This window comes from Diachasma alloeum, unplaced genomic scaffold (assembly GCF_001412515.2).
Source record: "Diachasma alloeum isolate Michigan unplaced genomic scaffold, Dall2.0 Dall_scaffold_00211, whole genome shotgun sequence".
Classification (NCBI taxonomy): domain Eukaryota; kingdom Metazoa; phylum Arthropoda; class Insecta; order Hymenoptera; family Braconidae; genus Diachasma; species Diachasma alloeum.
In genome coordinates, this window is record NW_021680376.1 from 701,046 (window position 1) to 723,835 (window position 22,790).

Genomic DNA, 22,790 nt, shown 5'->3' on the forward strand with positions numbered 1-22,790 from the left:
TTTCCCCCCCCCCCCCCCCGGGTCTACAGTAGAATGTTCCTAGATGCCTATCGGCCCGAAACCGCATCAATCTCCTCAGAGTTTCTCCTTTGCCAGTTTCGCGAGAGAGATTCATTGAACCGCAGTCACATCGATCCTTGCCTTATCGTGTTCAGTTTCCTTCGTTCCACTTATATATACCAAAAGCATTGAGAGGACTCTATCCCCTCCTCTAATCCCTAATCCCATCGTACTCTACTCGTGAGGTTTTTTTCACCCTTTCACCTCATTTTTTTTTCCAGGTTGAAATGCCGCCCCGGAAAGTTGCATCGGGGGGGATTGTACCCGGAGGCGGCGTGTAATCCACGGATGGTTATCGATGTCGAGTTACAATTGTGGAAATCGTTAATATTATCTAATCCGGCGCGATTGTAGACGAGATTTAGAAGTGGCAGGAATTCCTAATCCTAATCCTAGCCTTTTAGGATTCGAAATTTCGATTTATGGTCGACACGTTTTTTTTTTAAGTTGGGAATTTCAATTCCTAATCTGATTCTTCAGCATTTGGATTCCTAATCCTCGGTCTTTAGGATTCAGATGGCAAATGTCTAATTCTTTTTTCTTAGAATTAAGAATCTGTACGTCCAATCCTAATTTTTCTAGGATTAGGATTTTGGATACCTCATTCAATTTTTCGGGATTCTCAGGATTTTAGATATTTTTTTTAGAATTTGGAATTTCAATTCTTAATCTGATTGTTCACGATTTGAATTCCTAATCCTTGGTCTTTAGGATCAAAAAGTCGAAGCTCTAGTTCTTCTCTCTTAGAATTATAAATCGGTTCGTCTAATCCTAGTGATGGAGGATTAGGAGTTTGGATGCCTGATTCAATTTTGCAGGATTAGCCATTTGACGTTTCAATTCTGCCATTTCAAATAAGGAATATGAATTCGCAATCCTGAACACAAGTTAACAAAATGTTTATTCCTCATCGCAACGTTTTCACATTAAGAGCTTTAACTCCTAGAATTTCTTCCTGAACTTCCTCCCACTTATTTCCTCAGTTCCCTCGATTTCCATTTTTTTCCGCAATTCTTCCTCGTCACGATATACATAAATTTGAATAAGAAAAGAATACAAACTCTTGGAATTTCGACTCCAACATGTTGTAAACAGTTCGACGATCCACATCTACTCCATTTTTATGCACATCACGTATTCCTCGCGATTCTTTATCCTCGGTTGACTTGACAAGGCCGTAATTCGCTTCGAAGAAGAAAGCAACGGACATTGCTTTCGTAGACACAGGATCATCAAGTGGAACAGCGAGGGCAAAAAATATCTGTGAAGTAATGAAAGATATAATGCTCAGTCAATTACAGGTCAGACATGACAGCTGGAGCATATGGATGTATAACTCTAGTGCAACTGAAGTTGCCATCGGATATCGGTGTTGTTAATGAATGTATATACCAATAGAGGATATTGAGGGCGCTGAGGAAAATACAGAGGGGGCTGCCGCGCCCACAGGGGGTAGTTAACCCCTTACTTGTTGCTTACCCCAATGTTAATGAGGAACAGGGGCTGAAGAGCGATGCGATAAAGGAAAAAGCGTAGGCTGGGGAGAAATAAATAACAATGAAAACGTTTACGGGGTCTCAATGAGAGTGAACGATGTTCAGAATATTCTCTTATATTTATTCATCAAATTCTCTTCACGACTTGACCGCATCCATCGTTCGAGAATATGTCTGACCATTGCGTTTTTTTATTCCTTAAAAAATGCTCCGCTGTCGATTGAAATATTTTGGATACAAGAAAATTCAGGATTAGGAATTCGGTTTTTTAATTTTGATTTTTTCGAATGAGAAATTTGAATTCTCCAAATTTTAAGGATTTGGGGTCCTAATCCTAGTTCTTCATTAGCCATTTCAATCCTAACTTGTGTATTCTAGGATGTGGCTTGAATTTTCAGCATAAATGGTCAGCATCAGGAGTTCCTGTTTTTCACATCATGGACAATTTTTTTTCCTAATCCTAGTTTTTTCCTGAAGGATTAAGAATTCAATTTTCCAATTCTCTTTCAAATGAGAAATTTGATTGCTTGATGCAAATTGTTATGATTTTCAGACATCGGCTTCCTAATCCTAATCCGGGATTGAAAATATGAATTCCAGGATTAGGAATTTCAATCCTAATTGCTTCAAATTCCTAATGCCATTGTTCACGATTTTAACAATGAGAATTTATATCATTTTATTCTTAGGATCAGCAATTTGCCTGCTCAGTTCAAATAGTCAGGATTAGGAATTCATAATCCTAATCCTTCAATCAAATCAGCGCGACATCAGATTTATCTACAAATGTTTATAACTTAAAAACTACAGCTCGTAGAGATGTGAGTCAAAAACCAATCAATTCGCTACACAATTCCCCCCATTTTATCGACAGTATTCCAGATATTTCGATTAATAACGCACCCACCCACTAATTGAAAATTCCTGAAACAACCCCAACTGCCATATTGACACATAAAATATACAAACACCCATTTCGCTGTCATCCGGATACTTCAATTCCCTCAACTGACGATGGAGTGCGCCCGGCATGTGATTTTCCAATCCGTCACATGACCTCACCGCAACCAAAATGAAACCAAATATTTTCCATCTGAAATAAAAAAAAAATAAAAAAAAACTGTTATAGAAACGCGCTCTTTTCGAACTAAACCGCCAATCTGATATTTCAATTTCTCGCTCCATTCCTCCCTCTCGGTTTATGCTTCCCTTTCGGATTGTTTCTGCTGCCCGATAGAGATGGAGAGAGAGGCACTTACGGAATAGGGCGAACGATTGTAACCAGACGAGCCTAGCGTGCACACGCGAGAGCCCGGAAAGAGATTGCCAGGTTGGTTTCTCATTTTCTGTAGGTCGTTTTGCCGAATGGGATATCTCAACTGTTCATACCGACATTTGATTTAAACAAACCGTCTGGGCCACGCCGAGGTTTTTATTCCCACTGTTCCCGTTAACCCTTCATGTACCACGATTCGGAATTACTGGTTTCTGGGTTATTCTTTTAATATTCGTGACATTTGTATTTTTGTCACATTCTCTCGTTTGTAATTAAAACTTCAATGCCAGAATTTGTTGAATTTGCGTCATAATTATGTTGTATTTGATGGCAATTTTGATGAGATGATTAATTTATTGAATAGCGCATGTTTTGAAATTGATCATTTCATTATTTAACTCGTTATGAATTGAGGAAATCAATGCATTGATATGTAGTGGACATTTAGAATTGTTCGGAATTCCTAATCCTAGTCTTTTAGGATTAAGAATTTTAATTCATGATAAAAACCTCTTTTTTGAATGAGACAGTTTGTTTTTTATTTGCGATTCTGTTACGTTAGGAATTTCAATTCCTAATCTCATTTTTCAGGATTTTCAGGATTCGGATTTTTCATGACTAATCCTAGTTTTTATAGGATTAGGATTTTTTTTATCCATAGAGTTAGGAATTGGAATTCTTAGATCAAGTTTTCAGGATTAGGAAACTGTGTTTTTAATCCTAGTTTTCTTAGGATTCGGAATATTGATTCCTAATCCTAATTTATCAGGGGAAGAATGTGATTGTATATGTCAGTTCGTTTCTGATTAAGAATCATAATTATTTCAGTACTCAGTTCACGACGAATTCCCAAAATCGATTAATTAAACAATTTTCAATTCAAGAAATTTCCACTCATACCGAGCAAAAAAATAATTTTCTCTTTCTTTTAATTCGAAAAATTATTAAATACCTGCATGAGTTCACAAATTAATAAATAACTGCATAACCCACTGAATTACTGAATTCTCAAATTACCGTCCCCGTCACAACTATAATAATCATAAAACGAATTACTCACCTCAGAAATAATATTCCCCGCCGAAAAAAGCCTCTTGACACATTCATAATTTGCATAAAAAATTCAGCCACCATTAGATGTAAACCACTCCTCTTTTTTTTCCATTCACACGAATATACTTTTCTTTACCCAACGTACTATTTTCCCCAAGGGATATCAGGAAAGGTGTAGCGCGAGTGTTAAAAAACGAAGCCCATGAAAAACCGTGTGCATACAAACGGGACTGGGTTGCACACCTCCACCTATATCCCCCACCGACCTCTTTCTCTCGCTCTCTCTCTCTCTCTTTTTAAACCGGATAACTGGAAAGGAAATTGCACATAAAACTAACTTCTTATCACACGCCCAGAGTCAAGAACGTGCAACGCCCCCTACCCCCGACTACAACTCGACGTTTTTACCAACAGTTTTCCACCCTTTTTACCCTTCTTTTTTTGTCTACAATGTTTTTCCAACACCTTTAAACTGAGATAAAAATTCGATTAATACTCACATACTATTGGAAGTGATTCTCATGCTGCCAACCAAAGTGGAGCTGGTGCTGCACTTGACAGCCGGCCGTCCTTGGCTGATGCACCGCGAGGGATAAACGATGAGAGCGAGAGAATAAAAAGAACGGGCTAAGGTGGAATGAAGGTAAGGAAAATAAATAGAAGAAATTAAGATCAGAGTGTCAGGGGGAAGAACGTGAGCGGGTGAGATCGAGGGACTATGGCCGACAGGTCGTTGCCACCGTCGGGGCAAAAAGCCGTTATCGTTGGACGGAGTGAGGGGCTCAGTCGTTAATAAAACGTGTCGAGTGATTTTTTTTTCCATTTGGTTTCTTACGGGGAGTAAAGGCTCGTGGGCGTATGTCATCTTGGAGTAATTTGTCGTCTTGGAATGATGAGAATGCATGTTAATCGATAATTCAGGTTTGAATCGGAAGATATGCCTGAATTCAGCTATTAGTATAAATTCACAGATGCATTAGAAGTCATCTGAATGCCTGATTTTAGGCACAGACCCGAATTAAAGACCACGGCACCCGAATTCAGGCATGTGCCTGATTTTGTGCCAGAGCATGAGAGCGTGGGCATCTCTATGCCTGAACCTTAATCTATTCATGCACCTGAATTTGTTTTTGACATAAATTTGTTACTGAACCTCAGTCATTTATGAACCTGAGCTGATTTCCAAATCAAAATTTACGCGTGAAGTTAAATTCACACCTGGACCCGAATGGATGGTGAAACCTGAATTTATGCCTGAAACTGCATGTGTACCCGCACCTGAATTTATTCTTGAACATAAATTTGTGGATGAACGTAACTTTATTTATGAACCTGGGCTGATATCCAAACTTGAATTTATTTTATACACACAAATTTACACCTGAACCTAAATTAATGCTCAAGTCTAAATATATACCTGTCTGTAAATTTTATTCCGAATCTGAATTTACGTGAGAATTTAAATTTATCCCTGAACCTGAGCTAATGTCTAAACCTGAATTTATGCTTGAAACATATGTCGTACCTGAACCAGAATTTATTCTTGAACATAATTGAATTAAATTGACATCGAAACGAGACTCCATACCTGATTTTAAATTCAAGACGGTACCTAATGAAAATTATTTCCTGATAATACATCTCAATTCGATAATTTTAAAATCAATAAAGTTCAACCCTAAAATTCAGCTCAACGCATCAGTTAAACGCCCCTCGATAAAAAAATGATTCACGACCACTTAAAAACACGAGTCACAATTTGTTATAGAATGTATAAAAATAATACTTCCTGCCCCGTGTAAATGAATAAAACTCACAAAGTAACACGAATATTCGTTTTACGACGGCATACACACGTCCAGCTCGCAAAACCCAGCGAGTGCCATGAATTTTACGACTAAAGAACAACTTTTTACCTTCATCATTCAATTCTCAGTTACAACTCGTGAAAATGTGGAGACGGCTGTAACGTTGTCAATGCACATGCCATAACCGCGCAAATATCATCGCATATCTCTAAACAACAGACGTAAAGCTACATATCAAAAATTTCTCTTCTCATTTCCGCGGCCAAAAAAATCGATTCCCTTAAAATCCAAGGCTCACCCCATTCCCCCATTCCACAAGTCAATAAAAACAACTGCATTCAAATATAAAAAAAAATACCATTAATGAACTCCTCCCCCTCCGTCGACCAATGAGCATTGAACACCCGTATTATGAGAGTACCTCAGCATTAATAATTCAGAGGGAAATAAACGGGAGCTACGTCGCTCGCGTTTGAATCGAATTAACGCGCTTTACTGGAGAGTTAACTCACCGCATCCCATCTCTTCCCACTCCTCCGTCTCCCTCACACTATCGTTCAGAAGCTCGCGGCGAAGTGAGAGATGACCGAACAGCGTTGCCATCCACACAACGCATCCTACGATAAATTTTCAGCCCCCGAATCGCTGTCTCTCTCTCTCTCTCTCTCTCTCTCTCTCTCTTCGTTCAATTCGACACGAGGAGAATGCACGGGATTCGATTCCATCGCGTGCCGTTTGCGCGTTGAAATTCCAACGGCCCTCACCACCACCACCACCCCCCTCCCCGCCTCCCTCCGCACCACCTCTCCCACCTTTCAATCGGGTATACATTGGTTGTCGTGTACAGGATTGAATCGCGAAACATTGTAACGGAAATTTCCAATTACTACAGCTGGCGGGATGAGCCGTGAGTTCTATTGCATTATTGGGCTGAGGTGTCCTTTGTTCAAAGGCTTGAATGTGTTCGGTAATTGTGATTGACATGATGAAACGAATGTGATTTTTTTTCGGCGGATGTATTGGCACCAACTGACTCGGGCGTCTGTGGTTGTGTCTGATTGGCTGGAGAATGTACAACTAGCGCCGCGCACCTGAGCGCGTGACGATCGTGGGATTCCCCGGGTTCTGATCGTTATTCGGGGAATCTCGGGGGGGCTTGTCGATTCATCGATTGTTGGATGCGTCTCGGGGGTGTCTTGAGAGAGGTAATCGGCGGGAGAGCTGTATATTAGGGTCATTTTTGGGGGGAAGGGGAGACTGTGAGGGTGAAGCTGACGAAGGTCATTTCGGGGAGGTGACGCTTGGGACTGGAAGGGAATGTATCGGGTGTCGTTATGCGGGACGAGGGGTTTTACAGTTCCTTGTGGGGAGAATTCTCATTCTTGATGATGCAGACGACGTAGATTTTATTTTTTGCTCTCCAAGGGATGCTTTGTAACCGCTCAAATTTGAATTTCCAATTTTTTGAGGTGGGGTGACTAAATGTGGCCTCAAAGTACGAATATGCGATTTTTAGATGGTGACATTTTTTTGTGAGGAATCAATCGAATTTCATGATTTTTTTCATGGGTATAGACTTTAACAAGCTCTAGTCATTTACACCAATTAAATTTGATTTTTTTTCATTTAAATTTTAAATTTAAAAAAAATATATTTTTCGACAAACCGATTTTTCAATGGTCATTAAAAAAATTGTCATCAAAATGGAATTAAAAAACCATTTTTCACCCTGACAACACAATTATCAATGCAATCTTGGAAATCAATAAATATTTACTTTTAGCATAAGAATTCATTTAATGAAAAATCAAAAAAATATGAACAATAATACAGTGAATTACATCAATAAATAAGAAAATGTAAATCAATAAATCGATAAATTAAATAAATTGATAACAAATTCGAATTAAACAAAGACACACACGTGTTAAATTTGCATATGTTAAATCTGTGTTGAAATTGATGTGTTATTTCACCCGTTAACCAAAAAAATTGAATTCGATCTCCCCCCACGATTTTCTCATTGATTCGATCAGAATGACGTGAGACAGCGGCCGTTCCCAAAAAAAATTTGGCACTGATCAAGCCTCATTTGCCAGCCGATTTACTCCCAAGCACCGTGTCAATTTGCATGGAAGAAGCCTCCACCCCTCCCGGCACATGTTCCACCGGTAAAACGCCCCGAGACGTGTTCAACCGGGGATCGGTAAGCACCCCCAGCCTGCCCTCACTTTTAATCGACCATTATCGACAAGTGTCACTCCTTGTGATTCTTCCCGCTTTCTTTATTATCCTCCAAGTGGACTGCCTCGGGTACCCAAAACGGTGTCATCCGGTGTCCTCCTCAGTGTCGCCAATTTCCAATGGCGTAGCAGCGATATTTCACGAAAAAAAAGCCCTGTAACGAACTTTTGTTTTTGAAACTAAAAAGAAGTCTTCGGTGAGAAAAGGTGTCGGGGGTGGGCGGGTGGAGAGGAGCAAAGGAGTTCAATTGGGATCAGGTTGTGCTACAGAACTGCGGGGCTCGTTTAATCGTAGACTGTATTGGCGCTGTGGGGGCTAAAAGGAAAAGAGCCCAGGGTAAATAACGGCAAATCTACGTGACCTGTATGGACACTGCAAAAGCATCCCGATGTGGGCTTTTTTTCCTCGTTTCGTTTTTTATCTCCTGTCTTTGTCCTTTTGTCTATTTCAGCCCACATCTCTCCTTGTATCGTTTCGGAAGAACGCAGCGCGATCAATAGCTAGAAGTGGTGAGGAAAAATTCTATGGTGAGGCGGGAATTTAATAACACCGAATGGAGTTTTTGGGGGGCTAGGGCGTTGTTGGGGAGCTCTATTGAATTCGGGGGAATTGGGATTATGGGGGGGAGGGTTCGTGCTGAGGGAGGAGCGGGAGGTCGGATTTCTGAGGATGATTGAGATGCTCGTGTTGTCTGGTCATTTCTTCGGTGAATGACATCGGGGCGCTGAGCGGGCGGAGAACGATGATTTTTGGTTCCCAATGGGAGCTTTGTTTCTTTTCAATTGTTCGCTAATGAATCCATGGAATTGAACCATTTATTTTTCTCGAATGTACGAGGAAATAATAGAAAAAACCTAGCGAATTCGGTAGAAAATTCGATTGAATTACTGTTGAAATTTCTATTCGTTTCTGATTACAGCGAGAAATTTCGCAGTTTCTCTGCATTTTTTTGTGGAAATTTGCAATATAAAATTTTCTCTTGAAAAATCAATAGAATTCGATCTTTCTTCGTAACTTATTTTATTGAGATATTTTCTATAGAAAATTCTACTGATTTTATTGTTTTTTTCGTGGAACTTTTTTCGTACTCAATTCATTAATTTCTTGATTCACCATTTATCTTCTAGACTCATGAATTAATGTCCCGAGGGATTCATTAATAGCTCGAATGGGAAACGAAAAAAAATCATGTTCTGACATTACGATATATGATATGATGAATTATCATGGCATTTGTCATAAAAGACATAAAATCTAAAAAAGAAAAATTCTATAGTAATGTCATTCCATTCGTAACATTTTTTTTTCACTGCTTTCATCACTCGATCTGAAAATCGTAATATCCTCTCCCTGAGATGGAATGAAATACACTCCCTCATCCTAAAAAAAACTTAATCAAGAAAGGGAAATGTCACACCAATGGTTGATCAGCCAGCCCCTCCCCCCTCCCCACGAAGAACTCCAGATTAATTTTTTTATCGCCCTCCATGAGGGATGCGATACGTATAAATAACCCAATAGCATCTTCCAGGTCGCCGAAAAAATCGTTACAATTGGATCATGAAATTCTATCGTCCCTCATAAAACTCCCAGAAACGACGGGAGGATCATGGAAATACTCACAAACAGAAGACCATCGAGTTTATTTCCTGAAAAATTCGTCTTATCTGCGCTTCCCTTACCACTACAATTTTTTTCCTCAAGGGAGAAAAAAAATAAAATAATGAAAAATGAGAATAAAAAAAAATATTGTGAGGATAATGAGTAAATTAGCCTGAATAGTTAAATGAATTACTTTAAGAAATGTTTGAAATTCGAGGTGGAGGCATCGCCATCTTCGAAGCACCTCCGGGCAGAGGAGGGGGTACCCAAACAAGATGGCGGCGACCACGCCGCCGACCACCTCGCATTTTTGAACATTTTTTAAAATTATTCATCCTCTTCAAGTCATCTTCAACTTGTTTCATCCAGATCCTGGGGAAGGAACAAATTTTTTAAGCCATACTTCAAGTTTTCTCTTCATTTCAGTAGTTTTTTATTTCAATAAATACGTTCATCACGACGTTACTCATTAGATGGAAGATCGAAGGATACTGGACAATAAATCACGACGTTGATTAAATTGTCATGACTTTCAGCTTCTTCAAACTCGATATTCTTACTTATTTTTTAAAAATATTTTTTAAATTGATTTTCTACCTTGACGCAATCAACACCTAGTCAACCTATCACCTGATGGAATAGTGCAAAAGCACATAATTCGCAGAAAAAACATTAATACATAAATCATAAGGACGAGTTCTGCAGTTGACAGCAACTCTACCTCAACTCTCTTTTCGAAAACACAATTGCCCACTCGAAAATTCGTAAATCCGAATTACCATCGACGACGTAAAACGAAACAATCGAAGTATTACGTAACGAATAAAATATGTGCGGGCTCCGTTGAATGGGTGAATTTCCATTTCGGATAATAAAAAAAGAAATGGCTGAATAATGGTCTTTGTGGTATTTGAGCATGAGTAGACACGGCAGGGACCGTCGACGATAGATAAGGAATCAGTAGAATCGTGAACCTCAGACGTTGGATTTTATAGCGCGGATCTGTTTCGAGACGAACGGGTTCGTTCAACCCCGGGCGTTTGTGATGCACCACGTCTTATTAGCTTAATTATAAGCCAAACACGGACGATCTTCTTAATTATCTCGAGGCGTTCCGGGCAACCGCTAACGACTCTTTCGGCTTTGTTCTCAGTTACCTTGTGTCTGATCGGGTATAATGAGGGGGTGAGTACTGAGAGGATCTGGGGGTATAACTAAGACATTGGATTTTTGGGGATTGGGGCTGATGGATTTTAGGGGAAACGGATTAGCATATTCGAGGGAATGTTAAATTTAATTTCAACTTTATTTAGTATTTAATTATTCCATTCATTTTTGTTCAATACTCATTTTGCTTATAAATTTATGGATTTTAATAGTGCATTAAGGAATTAAAATAAATATTATTATTCAACTTGATGAATATTTTTAATTTTGAATGGGAGACATTCGATTTGAAGTCATTTTCATTTTACTTTGTCAACAACTATTTACAATCGCACTTCCATTTTTTTCCCGGGACATAGTATTTTTGAAAAATCCAATTGCGAAAGTTCTTGACACAATTTCACATCAATCCTAGAACTATAATTCTTAAGCTAAAGAAATCTACGCTGAGTAATAACTGAATACCAAGCAACTATTTCGAAGAGCATTAAATTTCAAATCACTCTCGGGAAATTGAAGATTTACTGCTTCGTAGTTTTATTGCTCTGTTAATTGATTCATAAAAAAACTAAAGCCATAGCTTTCATCCCCCCCAGAATTTATAGTGTTTGAAAACAGCAATTTGTTATTTTTTACTTTACAGGTGGATTGAAGTTTGCCCATTTGTGTTATTGATATGTGTGTGCTGTGGGTCAAGGACGAAGAACGCAACTTCTGCTGCAACAAGGCTAATACGTTCCGTTGGATTTCCCCAGGGCTCAGGAATGGGGGTAACAACCCATCAATCATTCTTGATTGACTAATAAGTGACATTATTTTTGTGGTCCGTCTCAGTAGCACTGGGTATTGAATTACGGATCAGGGTTGTCGGGTGTGAAAATAATCGCGAGAAAAATCAATTTTCAAAAATCTGCTTTTCAATTGAAAACAGATATCATCTTTAGAGACATTTGTCATGTTTAGAGGCTCTAGCACGTCATTTCTCCGGCCGCGCTTTCATTTGAGCCCAAAAAAACATTCATATCCGTTCACCCGGCTAAAAAGTTCGATTTTGGCGAAAGTCGACTTCCCCCCTGGAAAAACGGAAAATCTGACCCTTTGAAAATCGGAAAAAAAAAACTTTTTCAGTTTTCACTTTTTCCACATACTTTTGAGAGTTCTGAATAGCCCGTCGCTTAAATAGTTGGAATCAACGTTCACCCGGCTAAAAAATTCGATTTTGGCGAAAATCCACTTCCCCCGGAAAACCCGAAAATCTGACTCTTCGGCTGGGGCCAAAAAAAACGGTTTCTCAGTTTTCAGTTTTTCCACATACTTTTGACAGTTCTGATAAGCCTGGCGCTTAAATAGTTGGAATCAACGTTCACCCGGCTAAAAAATTCGATTTTGGCGAAAGTCGACTTTTCCCCTGGAAAAACGGAAAATCTGAAATGTTATTGCAATAATATTGACGGAATAAATTGTATAAAAAATCTGTTCTATTCATTTTTGTTTTTTTTACAAAATAATATATCTAGCGCATTCTATTGCATTTTCCGTCGTTTCAGATATTTTTCGCTGTTGGAATTCCACTGGACATCCCTGACAAATCCGTCTCTCTGGCGTTTTACTTCGAAGCTAACTACATCCTCCCGAATGATAAAAATTCCACTTATTTTGATTATGAAGAGTATTTCAGGGGACGGGGTTTGAACAGGAGAATGGCGTATGAATTCGTCCAGAATAAATTGGAGAGGTGACTTCATTTTTTGATTTTTCATTCCGAATGCAAGTATTTTAATTGCTAAAATTCAATCTCTCGGAATTTGTGTTTTATTATAACACCAATTTATGTGATAAGCCTTCAGAGAGACTTGGCTTGAAAATAAAATGGATATGAATGCGGATAATTCACGGATTTTTGTGTAATTCTTACAACTAATGACTTCCAGCGCTGGATATCCAGGCAGGAGCTGCTTGCTGCGAGCTGTTTGTGAAGCTTCCAATGGATTTCTGCTGGAAAACGGTCTAGTCGGCGATATTCTTCACATATTTCTCACGTAAGAGTAACTTGTTTACGTCATTAACTGGGCTCTTTCTCAAAATCACACACCCAAAATATTCAATTTAGGTCTGACATATCGAGACCTATTTCTCGAAGAATAATTAGTTTCATGGGGATTCCCCTCCTCAGGGGAACTCAGAGGTTCTAACGGTTTCCCAACACTGAAGCCTCACGATAATTAATTACCCTCCTTTGACAGGAGGAATACTCCACATTCTCTCTCATAATTGAGTTTTCCCAATCAAATGAATTGATCGAAAATCATTTGAGGGTGTGTGGAAATCACAAGTGTTTGGAAATTCCAAAAAAATTAAATTTTAAGAATTTCCATCAGGGATAGCCAGACTCATAATATTAAATTACGATCAAATTGTTAGATTCAAAATTAAGTAATTAATTCCACAAATGATTTTCACGCCTTTAGTAATCAGCAATCACTTAAAGAAAATTAAAAGATATTTTATTAAAAAATACTCCTTCAGTTTCCAATTTAATAATTTAAATTACTGATTTCTTTACTAGTCACATCTCTCAATAAACACTAACGTTTTCCATAAATATTTTTTTAATATTGCTAAAGTTAATTATTAATGATAATTATAAAAATTGAAATACCTTTTCCATCGCAGCCCATCATCCTCCAGAACCGAGGACTTACCCTCAGAGATAATCCAAGCAGAGAATCTTCCCAACTGTCTCGACTACTGCGACTGTCCCCTCAGCATATTCGACTTGTCCACCCACTTCCAATGAATCAATTAAACTAACCATAATGACTCTGTATTTATTTACAATCATAATAAAATATAAAAATTGGATAACAACGGTCGACAGATTAATTTGAGCCGAACCAGTCAGTTCCCATGGCTCCGAAGAAGGCAGCTGCACCAGATTTAATTGTCGAGCCAGTCAAGTCGTTTCTCACGTGTTCCTTTACTGGTGCTTTTTTTCGCTGGGCAGAGAAAACACAGAGATGCAGTGGACGTTTATGTCGACGAATTAAATTTAACACAGCGTGAGAGAACAGTTGAACACATGAAAAATAGGACAGTTAATAGTGGCACATTCTGGGGGATAAAATCAATTTTACATGCGGTAAATAGAGCTGGGCACAATTTTTTTTTCATTTTATGTTGATTGAAATACTCGAGTATCAGTTTATTTTTGCATCCGGATTTTTTTAGAACGTCTCTTAAAAGGGTTTAATCGAATTAATAAGCTCTATACATTGACACGAATTAAAATTCAATTTTTTATACAGATTCGGAAAAATTAACGTTTTTTCAAAAATCGATTTTTCAACGATCACTCAAAAAATTGCGATAAAATAAAATTCTTATTCACAGTTGAAGTCTTGTTTCTCCATTAAAAAACACGAATAAATAGACATTATTCAGTATTCCCCTCAATTTTCCTAAAATAGTACCCAGTTCTATCAAAAAAATAAAACAATTAGTACACAAAACATTAATTCCTCAAAGAAAAATCCCAAGAATGAAAAAATCCTGGTAATAACCAACGAAAAACGAAACAACAACCCGTCATTACCTGCTTACCTCAAGCAAACGCCAATCTAAAGATACACAACGTATGGTAAGAACATAATGTGCGACTAAATATAGAAACGACGATAGTAAACCTGAGATTCGTCCTACATCTAAAAAATTAGACTGACAGAATACGAGAAATGTTTACGATACCTGTGTTTTATCTGGAATAGCCACGGGAATCAGTGGCAAATTTCTGGGAGGCACTGTGACTGCCAGTGGTGGAAACCATGGAGAACCAGTGCAAACTGCCAGCACTCCGGGAGGATCTGACATCGATTTGCCAGTGTCAACTAGTTCTCCACGTGCACCGAGGACTGAATGCAATTGCTCCAAGTGGGGCACTAGATTTCCAAATATTAGCTGGAAGATTAAACAAATGTTGTCTCTGATTGAGTGAAATTATTCGGGAATCTATAGTCTGGAATGTTGAGCTGAATAAGGTGAATTAAAAGGATTTGTTTAGTGCAAATTAACAATTGGGATTTTCCATGAAATTATTTTCATGATGAAAAATTGTAAAATATGAAAGAAAAGAAATATAAAGAAAAAAATTGTGAATTCCTTCAAGAATTTTAAAAAATTTAAGGGAATTCTTAATTTTTGTTCAACCTAATTTTTAAATTATACCTGGATATAGATAAGGCTCTTGAAATGCTTTGATTCCATCGAGTCATTAGCGAGCACTTGAAAAAAAAATTGCATTTTCGAATTTTTAAAAATTCAAAATTCAAATTTTTTAAAAATAATTTGTAAAAAATCTGCATCATGTCGTCATTCTCAAAAAAAATATCCAGTAAGTCCCATTCAACTTCATTAACAAACTCACCAAAGTCCTCTGCACACTCTTCTTAACATTGACATGAATAAACGGATAAAAAACGTCGGAATCGAAGGGGTCGATCCTCCCCAGGATGCCATTGCAGATCTCCTGCGACCTGTCCACATTATCCTTATTCTCCCTGGGAACCAGCAGCATCGTGACGTACTTGACATCCAGAAGTACCTGAAACGCCTGTTTCTGCCTCAAGTCCCCTCTGAGGACCCCCTCGTAGTACCCAAACACCTCCCCCACGACATTGCAACTGAACTCGTTCACCACCTTCTTGGGGATCGTATGAGGAATTACCTGTGACAGAAAAATCATTTCACCACAAAATCAGTGCTGAACTGTCCAACTACAGTCATCAAATTATAAACGTCGATTTCATAAATTGACATCCGCTTATTCAAACTATAAAAGATGGTCTATCATCCAGAATTTTTATTGATTCCGAAATACTTTAGACTTCTAAATCAATATAAATTATTTTGTTAATTTATTTTCTCATATAATGCATTTTGTCATTCATTTTGTTAATTTATTTATTGCGTATGATTTATTTTGTTCTTCTAAGTGCGGCAAAATAGTATTAGAAAAACTTTTTTCATGCATAATTGAATGAATTTCAAGGGCACTTGAAGAAACCGTTGAAACAAATATTTTCAGCTACAATTGAATCAAATTGAAGCATGATATCCAAAGATATCTTCGAAATTCTCATCTTTAGACTCTCAAAAATCACAAAACCAATTTTACATTCATTCAATTTACCCATAAATTCCCTTCACATTTATTGCTCCAAATCTTCCCACCCCAAGCCCAAAGATAAGCCCCAAAATTAAATTATTCAACAATCAAGAAGGAAATACTCCCCACCTTATTCAAATCCTTGGTGACAGCAGCCAGGAACTTCTGCAGGGAAACCGACGGCTGATAAGGCACCAGAATCTCGGACTTAATCCTCTTCCCCTCCTCCCCCTCCTCCTCAATAGTGACCCTCTCCCACTCAGAGACAATCATCCTGATCCTCAGTCCATCAACAGGTTCCGAAGTCAAGAATCTCTTCGAGTGATCCTTGAGCCTCTCCCTGTAGCAGTTCACCCAGATCAGCCAGATGTTCATCGTCTCCTCCCTCAATTTGTCGCACACATTCTGCCACTTGACATTCGTGATTGTCAGTCCAGATATTTTAGACAGGGTGAAGCATTTATTCAAATTGGGACAGATGGCTGTTACGGCCTGGAGGAATCTCGCCATGACAATGGCGTTGATCTCCCTCTTTCCGGTTTTTGGAGTTTCGTTTGTGCAATCGAATCTTATGAACTCTATTATTTTTTCAGTCATCACTGCACTGGTGTGCTGGAGGTGCTCTTGGATGGCTGTTCTGTCCCAAAATTTATCGAATACTGAGGACAGCGTCATTGTTAAGAGGTCTGAGGGGGCCGAGGTGACTCTCTCTGATTCGTAGAGGTACTGCTCTAGGTCTGAGAGGAGATTGTGGAGGCTCTGGTCGAGGTTCTCGCAGAGGGTCACCAGGTTCGAGGAGTAGCCCCTCGCCTTCATCAGGAGGGAGCGCTTCACGTCTATCGAACCGGTTTTCGAGAGCTTCTGGGGAATGTCCAGCGGGGAGTCCTTCCAGATGAACCATCTAGGATCGAAATGTCAATCAGTGGACTGATTAATTAAGATACACGAGCTTCTGGAGGATTCGCAAGTTTATGGAAATTTTTGGACTTAAAGATATTCAAGTTTGGCTATTGTGAAATTCATTTAGGCCATATTCAGGTCAGCAGCATTAATTCGTTACAAATTTACTAATTTAATTGCACTACGTTTCGAATGCTCAAGGCATTCCTCTTCAGGTGCATAATTTATTCTGGAATAAAGGACAGAATGATTTTAAGAGATTGCACAATCACTTGACTAGTGTTAAAATGTCAAGTTCACTTGGAGCTGTCAGAGAGAGATGTAAAGGTAGATGATTGATAAAATAATTTAAACAGTGCAATTTTTGACAATTACGAGCATTTTCTATAAATAATTTGTAAACAATTTTCCACTATGAAAATCATTTGTTCGGAATCGTAACAAATTTATTTACATTCAGAATTTTACCAGAAATCGATTTTACGCTTAAAAAAATTAGGTTCAGGAAGGGTTAAAATTTAATTTCAATTGCTGTCAATGAATAGAGCTTATTAAAGCCTATATTCATGAGAAAAATCATGAAATTCGATTGATCGCTTATAAGAAAATTGCGCAAAAAATGCACATCTATTTACCTGAGATCGTCCTCTGGAAAGCTAAACTTCTCGTTTGGCAGTTTCGCGAGAAACTCTGTGACGCTGGTCTTCAGCTCACTCAAGGCCTCCTCCGACCGGATTTTTATGATCTCCTTGACGCGATCAGTGAGCAATGGGTGGAAGAATTCCGTCCAAAAGTTGATGGGCGGTGTCGACAGGTCCTTCCAGATATTCGTCCAGTTCTCGGGGAGCTCGAGGGATATCGACTCCTCCCGAATGTTGAAGATCCCTCGGACCGAGGTGACGAGATTCAGAAGGCTCTTTATCGAGACAGAGGTGAACTTTCGAACCCACGAGAACCAGTCCTGGAGTTTTTTCGTTAGATCCGAGGGGGAAACCTCGAGGAATTCACCTTTCGCGAAGGGCTTGTGGTTTTTCGTCACTGAGGGGAGGTATTTCTCCAGGAGCTGGGGGCTTAGGTCCAGTTGGGAGAGCATGGCGGAGGCTTCCTGGTCGGAAATCGATTTTATGTGGTGGGAGATGAGGCCATGATCGTGGGAAGCAGATTCTGAAAGGCAAAAGATTTTCAAATGGGAACATTGTATTCGTTAAATCCGAAATTTGCCATTTTTGCGCCAGAAAAAGTGAAATTCTACTGAATAAAAATTTATTTACACTATTTCATGTCAAGTGAATGCCTCAAAATGGCATTTCACCCAGTTCTCATTATTTGTTTTTAGATTTGTATTCCTGAATTGACATTCATTCAACATTCAACTGCATCTAGTAAAATGCAAATGCATGATCATGGGAAGCAGATTCTGAAAGGCAAAAGATTTTCAAATGGGAACATTGTATTCGTTAAATCCGAAATTTGCCATTTTTTGCGCCAGAAAAAGTGAAATTCTACTGAATAAAAATTTATTTACACTATTTCATGTCAAGTGAATGCCTCAAAATGGCATTTCACCCAGTTCTCATCATTTGTTTTTAGATTTGTATTCCTGAATTGACATTCATTCAACATTCAACTGCATCTAGTGAAATGCAATTGATCGAGTGAATTTATTAATTGAATGAAAGCAATTTTCTGAGAAAAAAATCACTGATTTAATTGTTTTTTATGCATACTTATAAAACAGGAGTGGATGAGGGCAACTGTATCCATCAGAAGTTTGACACATATTTTTATCCTGTGCCTGACACTGTGCGGGCTCTCGTCCTTGATTATTGACTCCACAGCATTGCTCCTGAATTGGATGAATTTTTGGATAAGATCCTTTGAGCTTGTCTTCTCCATGAGGACCAGGGAGGACAGGCAGTTGGCAGCTGTCTGAAATAGAGAACCAAAAGTAGAAAAATTCTTGACTAGCAGAAAAAAAACTATTAAAAAATGCAGAATAAATTTTCTTGCACAATAATCAAAGAAAATTGATAAAAATTATAGTAATTTCCTTCTAAATTTTTTTAAATCGAATACTTCAATTTAAATGAATGGAAAAATTACTCAAAAATAAATGACAAATCTACTTGAATAATAGTAAAAGAAAATTATCGAAAATGTTAAAAATGTTACAGTCGAAATATTTAATTGAAACGTCGAATTCTCGTGAAATTCACTCACCTCAGGAGTTAAATCCAGCGACTGAAGTGTCTTGTAACACTCGCCAGAGATAACACTCCTAAAATTATTAATAATGCACCATTGTTTCGCCACAAGTGGATACCTCTCGTTGAGAACAGACTGTCCAATTTCGAAAATCAGACTGTAATTGATGTGCTGTCCTAGGATGAATAATTGACTGGCTCTGAGGATATCCCTGTCATCAATCGCCGACCAGATGTGCTCGGGGATGTCCATCAGGATCTTGATCTGTACAACGACCGAGTCTGAGACGTCGGTCTTCAGTCTGCTGATGGGTTCCTCCGGTGGATCTAGTTTGAAACCGATTAGATACTTCTGCTGCAGCTCTCGAAATTTATCCTCAATCCCTGCGATCCTCTGGGTCACCTCCTCGGAGGTCCTCTTCATCTCCGCTATCGTGTCTGCTGCTTGGATTAAATCTCGATATCTCTCTCTGGATTACAGGGGAAATTAAAATAATTAGTCATCTTCAGTTTCGTTTTACTGACGATGAGGGAAATTTAATGGCAAATTTTTTATTATATTCCTTATTCTATTGTATTATATTATATTTATATTATCCTTTATTGCATTATATTTTTATTATCGAGATACGAAGATGAGAATTTAATTGAATTTTTCTTAATTTCATTTGAAATAATGAAATTATTTCGGAGGATTTCACATTTTCATCGACAATTTCAAACCGTATTTTTCTCAATCCAAATATTCATTTCGATATCCCTCTCCGAATTACAGAGGTAATAAAAATAATTATATTAGATATTTTTAAATGAAATTGGATTCGTTGAAGTTGGATGGACAAAGCTGGGGATTATTTAATGAAAATTGAATGGAAATATAATTTTTAATATATTTTTCGAGTTTGAGTGAATAATAATCGTTTATTCAGGTTTCTAGAATGAAAAGTGAATGGTATTTGGTATTTTATTATACAAAATGAGTAATTAAAATTTCCTATGACAAAATTCCAAATATTAATCAATTTATTATCTATTTAAAACATTCAAAATGATATTCCAGTCAACATTTTAAGACTGAACGAAATCCTTTCAATTCCACTCCCCTCAACCTCCAAAACTCTTCATCTTCAACACTCAATATCTCGAGATTGGCTGAGTGAAATTAAAAAAATCAGCACTCATTCCAAACTTGATTAAAAACTCTTCAAAACGAGCCCAGATTCGCTCAAATCGCGTCACTCAATCGTCCAATATCAACGATTTGAGAATCTTACCCCACGAGTGTCCTCAGCTCCACTTTCTTCCAGTCTATTTCTACAAATATCTTCTTCTGTATCTGCTCAATCTCCTTGATCGTGTGCTCCTCGAACAACTTCGTAATGTCCAGGTCATGATAATTTTTACTGCTGTGGGACATTGCGGTAATTATTTATTTTCCTCCCAGATTGAAGATGCGATTGTAAACTGTCAGATTGGGGTACGGAAATACTGGTTTAGGTTATGGACACGACGACATTCTGATCAGGTGGTTAAACAGGGCTCGATATTGCAGATGTCCTCTGTAAATGTCTTACCAATCGAATCTTCTGGTCCAGTGGCAAGTTGAGAGATGGCGGGATTATTCTCGTTTCAGCGGAATTACAAACTGAATCGAACTAGAGCGATAATTGTCGGCCGGAAACTATTATTTATAAATAAATGATGACGGTAAATCACTTGTAATTCGTCAGCAGATGAATGTAATGCGTTTTTCAGCGTTTAAGGATTACTCAATTGATTAGTAAATTAAAAAAAATTCCGACGCACTAATTAAGAATCAACATTCACTTGACGAAGAAATTCGATTTTGCCGAAAGTCGACTTCCCCTCTGGAAATATCCAAGGTCTGACACTTGGCCCCAGGTTTAAAAAAAATTTTTTTGAACATAAAATATCCAAAAAACCAAACAATTTCTGTTGGAGCATGTTTCTAAGGACTCCCTCAATCCCTAAAAAATTAACCCCCTCGAAAATGTGCTTGAGGGTAGTAGAAGGGTGAAAAGTGTTTTTTTTGCGATTTTCACACAAAATTATTCTTTTCCAACACGAAAAATTCAAAAAAACTCTAAAATGAACCCAGAGAAGAAATGTGCAGTGTGGTAATTCTTTAATTACTGATGTTAGGGTAGTAAATTTAGTCGTCCTTTTGTTCTTGTTTTTCCATAATATGCGAAAATTATTAAATGAGGAATTTTTATCGTATGATGAATCGAGATGCACGGTAGCGTATCGGCCAAGAAAAGGTTTGACTCCGACTATACGAAACGTCGCGCAGAGAGCGCACCGCGTATCTATGCACAACGGGGCTTCCCCCTCCACTGCCTCTAAAGGGTCCTTTAATTCTCTTTTAAAAAAAGAATGTGACGTTTTTTGTCAGCAATTAAATAAATTAATATAATAAATTTTATTAATATTTATCTATCAGTAAATCTGAAAAATATGAGCCTGCTGTGTTTCCACATTACTTTCTTCTCTGCCGGAAATTGTCTTTATCAGCCGATCCTCACGCATTACGGTGCTTCCCCTATTCACCATCTGTTGAACACTCTTTATTACCGACCGATAATAAAAATCATCATTCATAACAGCGGATAATGGAGATCTCTATTTCCTGATAATGCCAAAACACCTCAATAAATCTTCAATATCTCCCGACCAACCGATCCGATTTGGAAAAATGAGGTCTGATTTCAAAAAGCACATAAAAACCTTCAAAGTGCCGTCAAATTCTCCGAATTCCACTCTGCCAATCCTGAGATATCGACAATTAAAAAACTAATCAAGTATAACTGATCAACAGCGGAGAAACAAAAGGGATTTTACTCAACCTCCAGTATCTCCGGTCTCAATGATCTGATTTGGGCAAATCAAATTTCATTTTGAAGCTTGAAGCAATGTCTTCAAAATGGTTCCAAATTTTTTTAATTCCACTTAGCCAATGCCGAGATATTAGTCATTGAATATGGGCGGTTTTGCTTGCCGTGCGCAGAGAACTGGAAATCCAGCGGCGGGAGTCATTGGGGGGGATGCGCAGTGTCACCCCTGCACCCGAGCGTTTGGACATTTCAGTGCGACTCGTTCCACCGTGGAAGGAGGGTCGATTCACTTCGAAGCACCGGGACTCCAACCTCCTCGTTCCGGTGTTGTTTGTTGGTTTTAATTCGGGTATCAATTAATCCCCGCGGTTAGTTCGCTAATTCCTCGTGTTTATTGTCTCAATTATTTCTCACTGTTGACGAAATAAAATCGTGCATGGGTGTCAGTGCTGTTGTGACCAAAACACAGTTCCGAATTATTATTTTTGTTGATTAAAAAAAATAAGAGTCATGAGTGCAATATCGTTTTTGTGGGTGTCTCTTGGATTTTTTTGGCTCGCGAGCACTGGAGCCGAGGGGAGAATCAACTGCGACGCGGTGAGACCCTACTTCGAGGAACAGGGATTTCCACCCAGTGATATACCCAAGGATCCGATATCATGTGAGTCAAAATGCATAAATTCATTCATAAATCCAATGATTCTTGCGATGGGAGATGAAGTGAAATGGAGTCGATGCACTCGATCGTCAATATCTCTGGATCTAACGGTGCGATTTTTACGAGTTAAACTTCATTTTAAAGCCACGAGAAATATTTTCAAAAAGAAAAAAAAATTGAGGAATTTCACTCACGCAATGTCGAGTTATTAACGAGTGAAAACGACAAAACGTATTTTTTGAAAAATTTCTTGTCATTTTCTTGTTTTCATGCTCTTGAATAAATCTGAGATTTTTGTTGGAGATG

General features: G+C 38.2%; 4 protein-coding genes across 5 annotated transcripts in view; 2 read left to right on the forward strand and 2 right to left on the reverse strand.

Moving 5' to 3' along the window:
* Nucleotides 1-1,270, reverse strand: part of LOC107036719 — a 4,576-nt gene extending 3,306 nt beyond the window's left edge. The window contains exon 1 of the mRNA XM_015254854.1: nucleotides 1,122-1,270. Within this exon, the coding sequence (XP_015110340.1) occupies nucleotides 1,122-1,270 (149 nt within the window). The remainder of the gene's footprint in view (nucleotides 1-1,121) is intronic.
* Nucleotides 1,271-1,368: 98 nt separating this feature from the next.
* Nucleotides 1,369-13,503, forward strand: LOC107036720. The gene is made up of 5 exons (XM_029126020.1): nucleotides 1,369-1,444; nucleotides 11,325-11,476; nucleotides 12,254-12,441; nucleotides 12,638-12,745; nucleotides 13,380-13,503. The coding sequence occupies exons 1-5, from the start codon at nucleotides 1,369-1,371 to the stop codon at nucleotides 13,501-13,503; spliced, it is 648 nt and encodes a 215-aa protein (XP_028981853.1).
* An 11-nt stretch (nucleotides 13,504-13,514) lies between these two features.
* Nucleotides 13,515-20,454, reverse strand: LOC107036736 (conserved oligomeric Golgi complex subunit 1). 2 transcript variants are annotated; one of them, XM_015254876.1, is made up of 8 exons: nucleotides 20,246-20,454; nucleotides 18,988-19,441; nucleotides 18,495-18,696; nucleotides 17,403-17,931; nucleotides 15,997-16,768; nucleotides 15,127-15,426; nucleotides 14,451-14,660; nucleotides 13,515-13,702 (listed from the first exon to the last, which is right to left on the reverse strand). In XM_015254876.1, exons 1-8 carry the CDS (start codon nucleotides 20,386-20,388, stop codon nucleotides 13,586-13,588), a joined length of 2,727 nt encoding a protein of 908 aa, XP_015110362.1. In that variant the 5' UTR covers nucleotides 20,389-20,454; the 3' UTR covers nucleotides 13,515-13,585. The 2 variants fall into 2 exon arrangements, with proteins under 2 accessions (XP_015110362.1, XP_015110363.1); XM_015254877.1 differs by having other exon boundaries at nucleotides 13,610-14,323.
* Nucleotides 20,455-22,100: 1,646 nt separating this feature from the next.
* The window catches only part of LOC107036865 (glypican-6), a 54,057-nt gene continuing 53,367 nt past the window's right edge, over nucleotides 22,101-22,790 (forward strand). Inside the window, exon 1 of the mRNA XM_015255088.1 lies at nucleotides 22,101-22,487. Coding sequence (XP_015110574.1) covers nucleotides 22,337-22,487 — 151 coding nt within the window. The 5' untranslated portion in view covers nucleotides 22,101-22,336. The remainder of the gene's footprint in view (nucleotides 22,488-22,790) is intronic.

Excerpts from the sequence above, each read along its gene's own strand:
- LOC107036720 (XM_029126020.1), top strand. The coding sequence starts at position 1,369 with ATGACAGCTGGAGCATATGGATGTATAACTCTAGTGCAACTGAAGTTG. Across the intron at positions 1,445-11,324 it reads TATCGGTGTTGTTAATGAAT|CAATTTGTTATTTTTTACTT; the intron begins GTATATACCAAT and ends GTTTGAAAACAG. Across the intron at positions 11,477-12,253 it reads CCCAGGGCTCAGGAATGGGG|ATATTTTTCGCTGTTGGAAT; the intron begins GTAACAACCCAT and ends CCGTCGTTTCAG.
- LOC107036736 (XM_015254876.1), bottom strand. The coding sequence starts at position 20,388 with ATGTCCCACAGCAGTAAAAATTATCATGACCTGGACATTACGAAGTTG. Across the intron at positions 15,427-15,996 it reads TCACCAAGGATTTGAATAAG|GTAATTCCTCATACGATCCC; the intron begins GTGGGGAGTATT and ends TTTCTGTCACAG. Across the intron at positions 13,703-14,450 it reads CTATTCCAGATAAAACACAG|CGAAAAAAAGCACCAGTAAA; the intron begins GTATCGTAAACA and ends TTCTCTGCCCAG.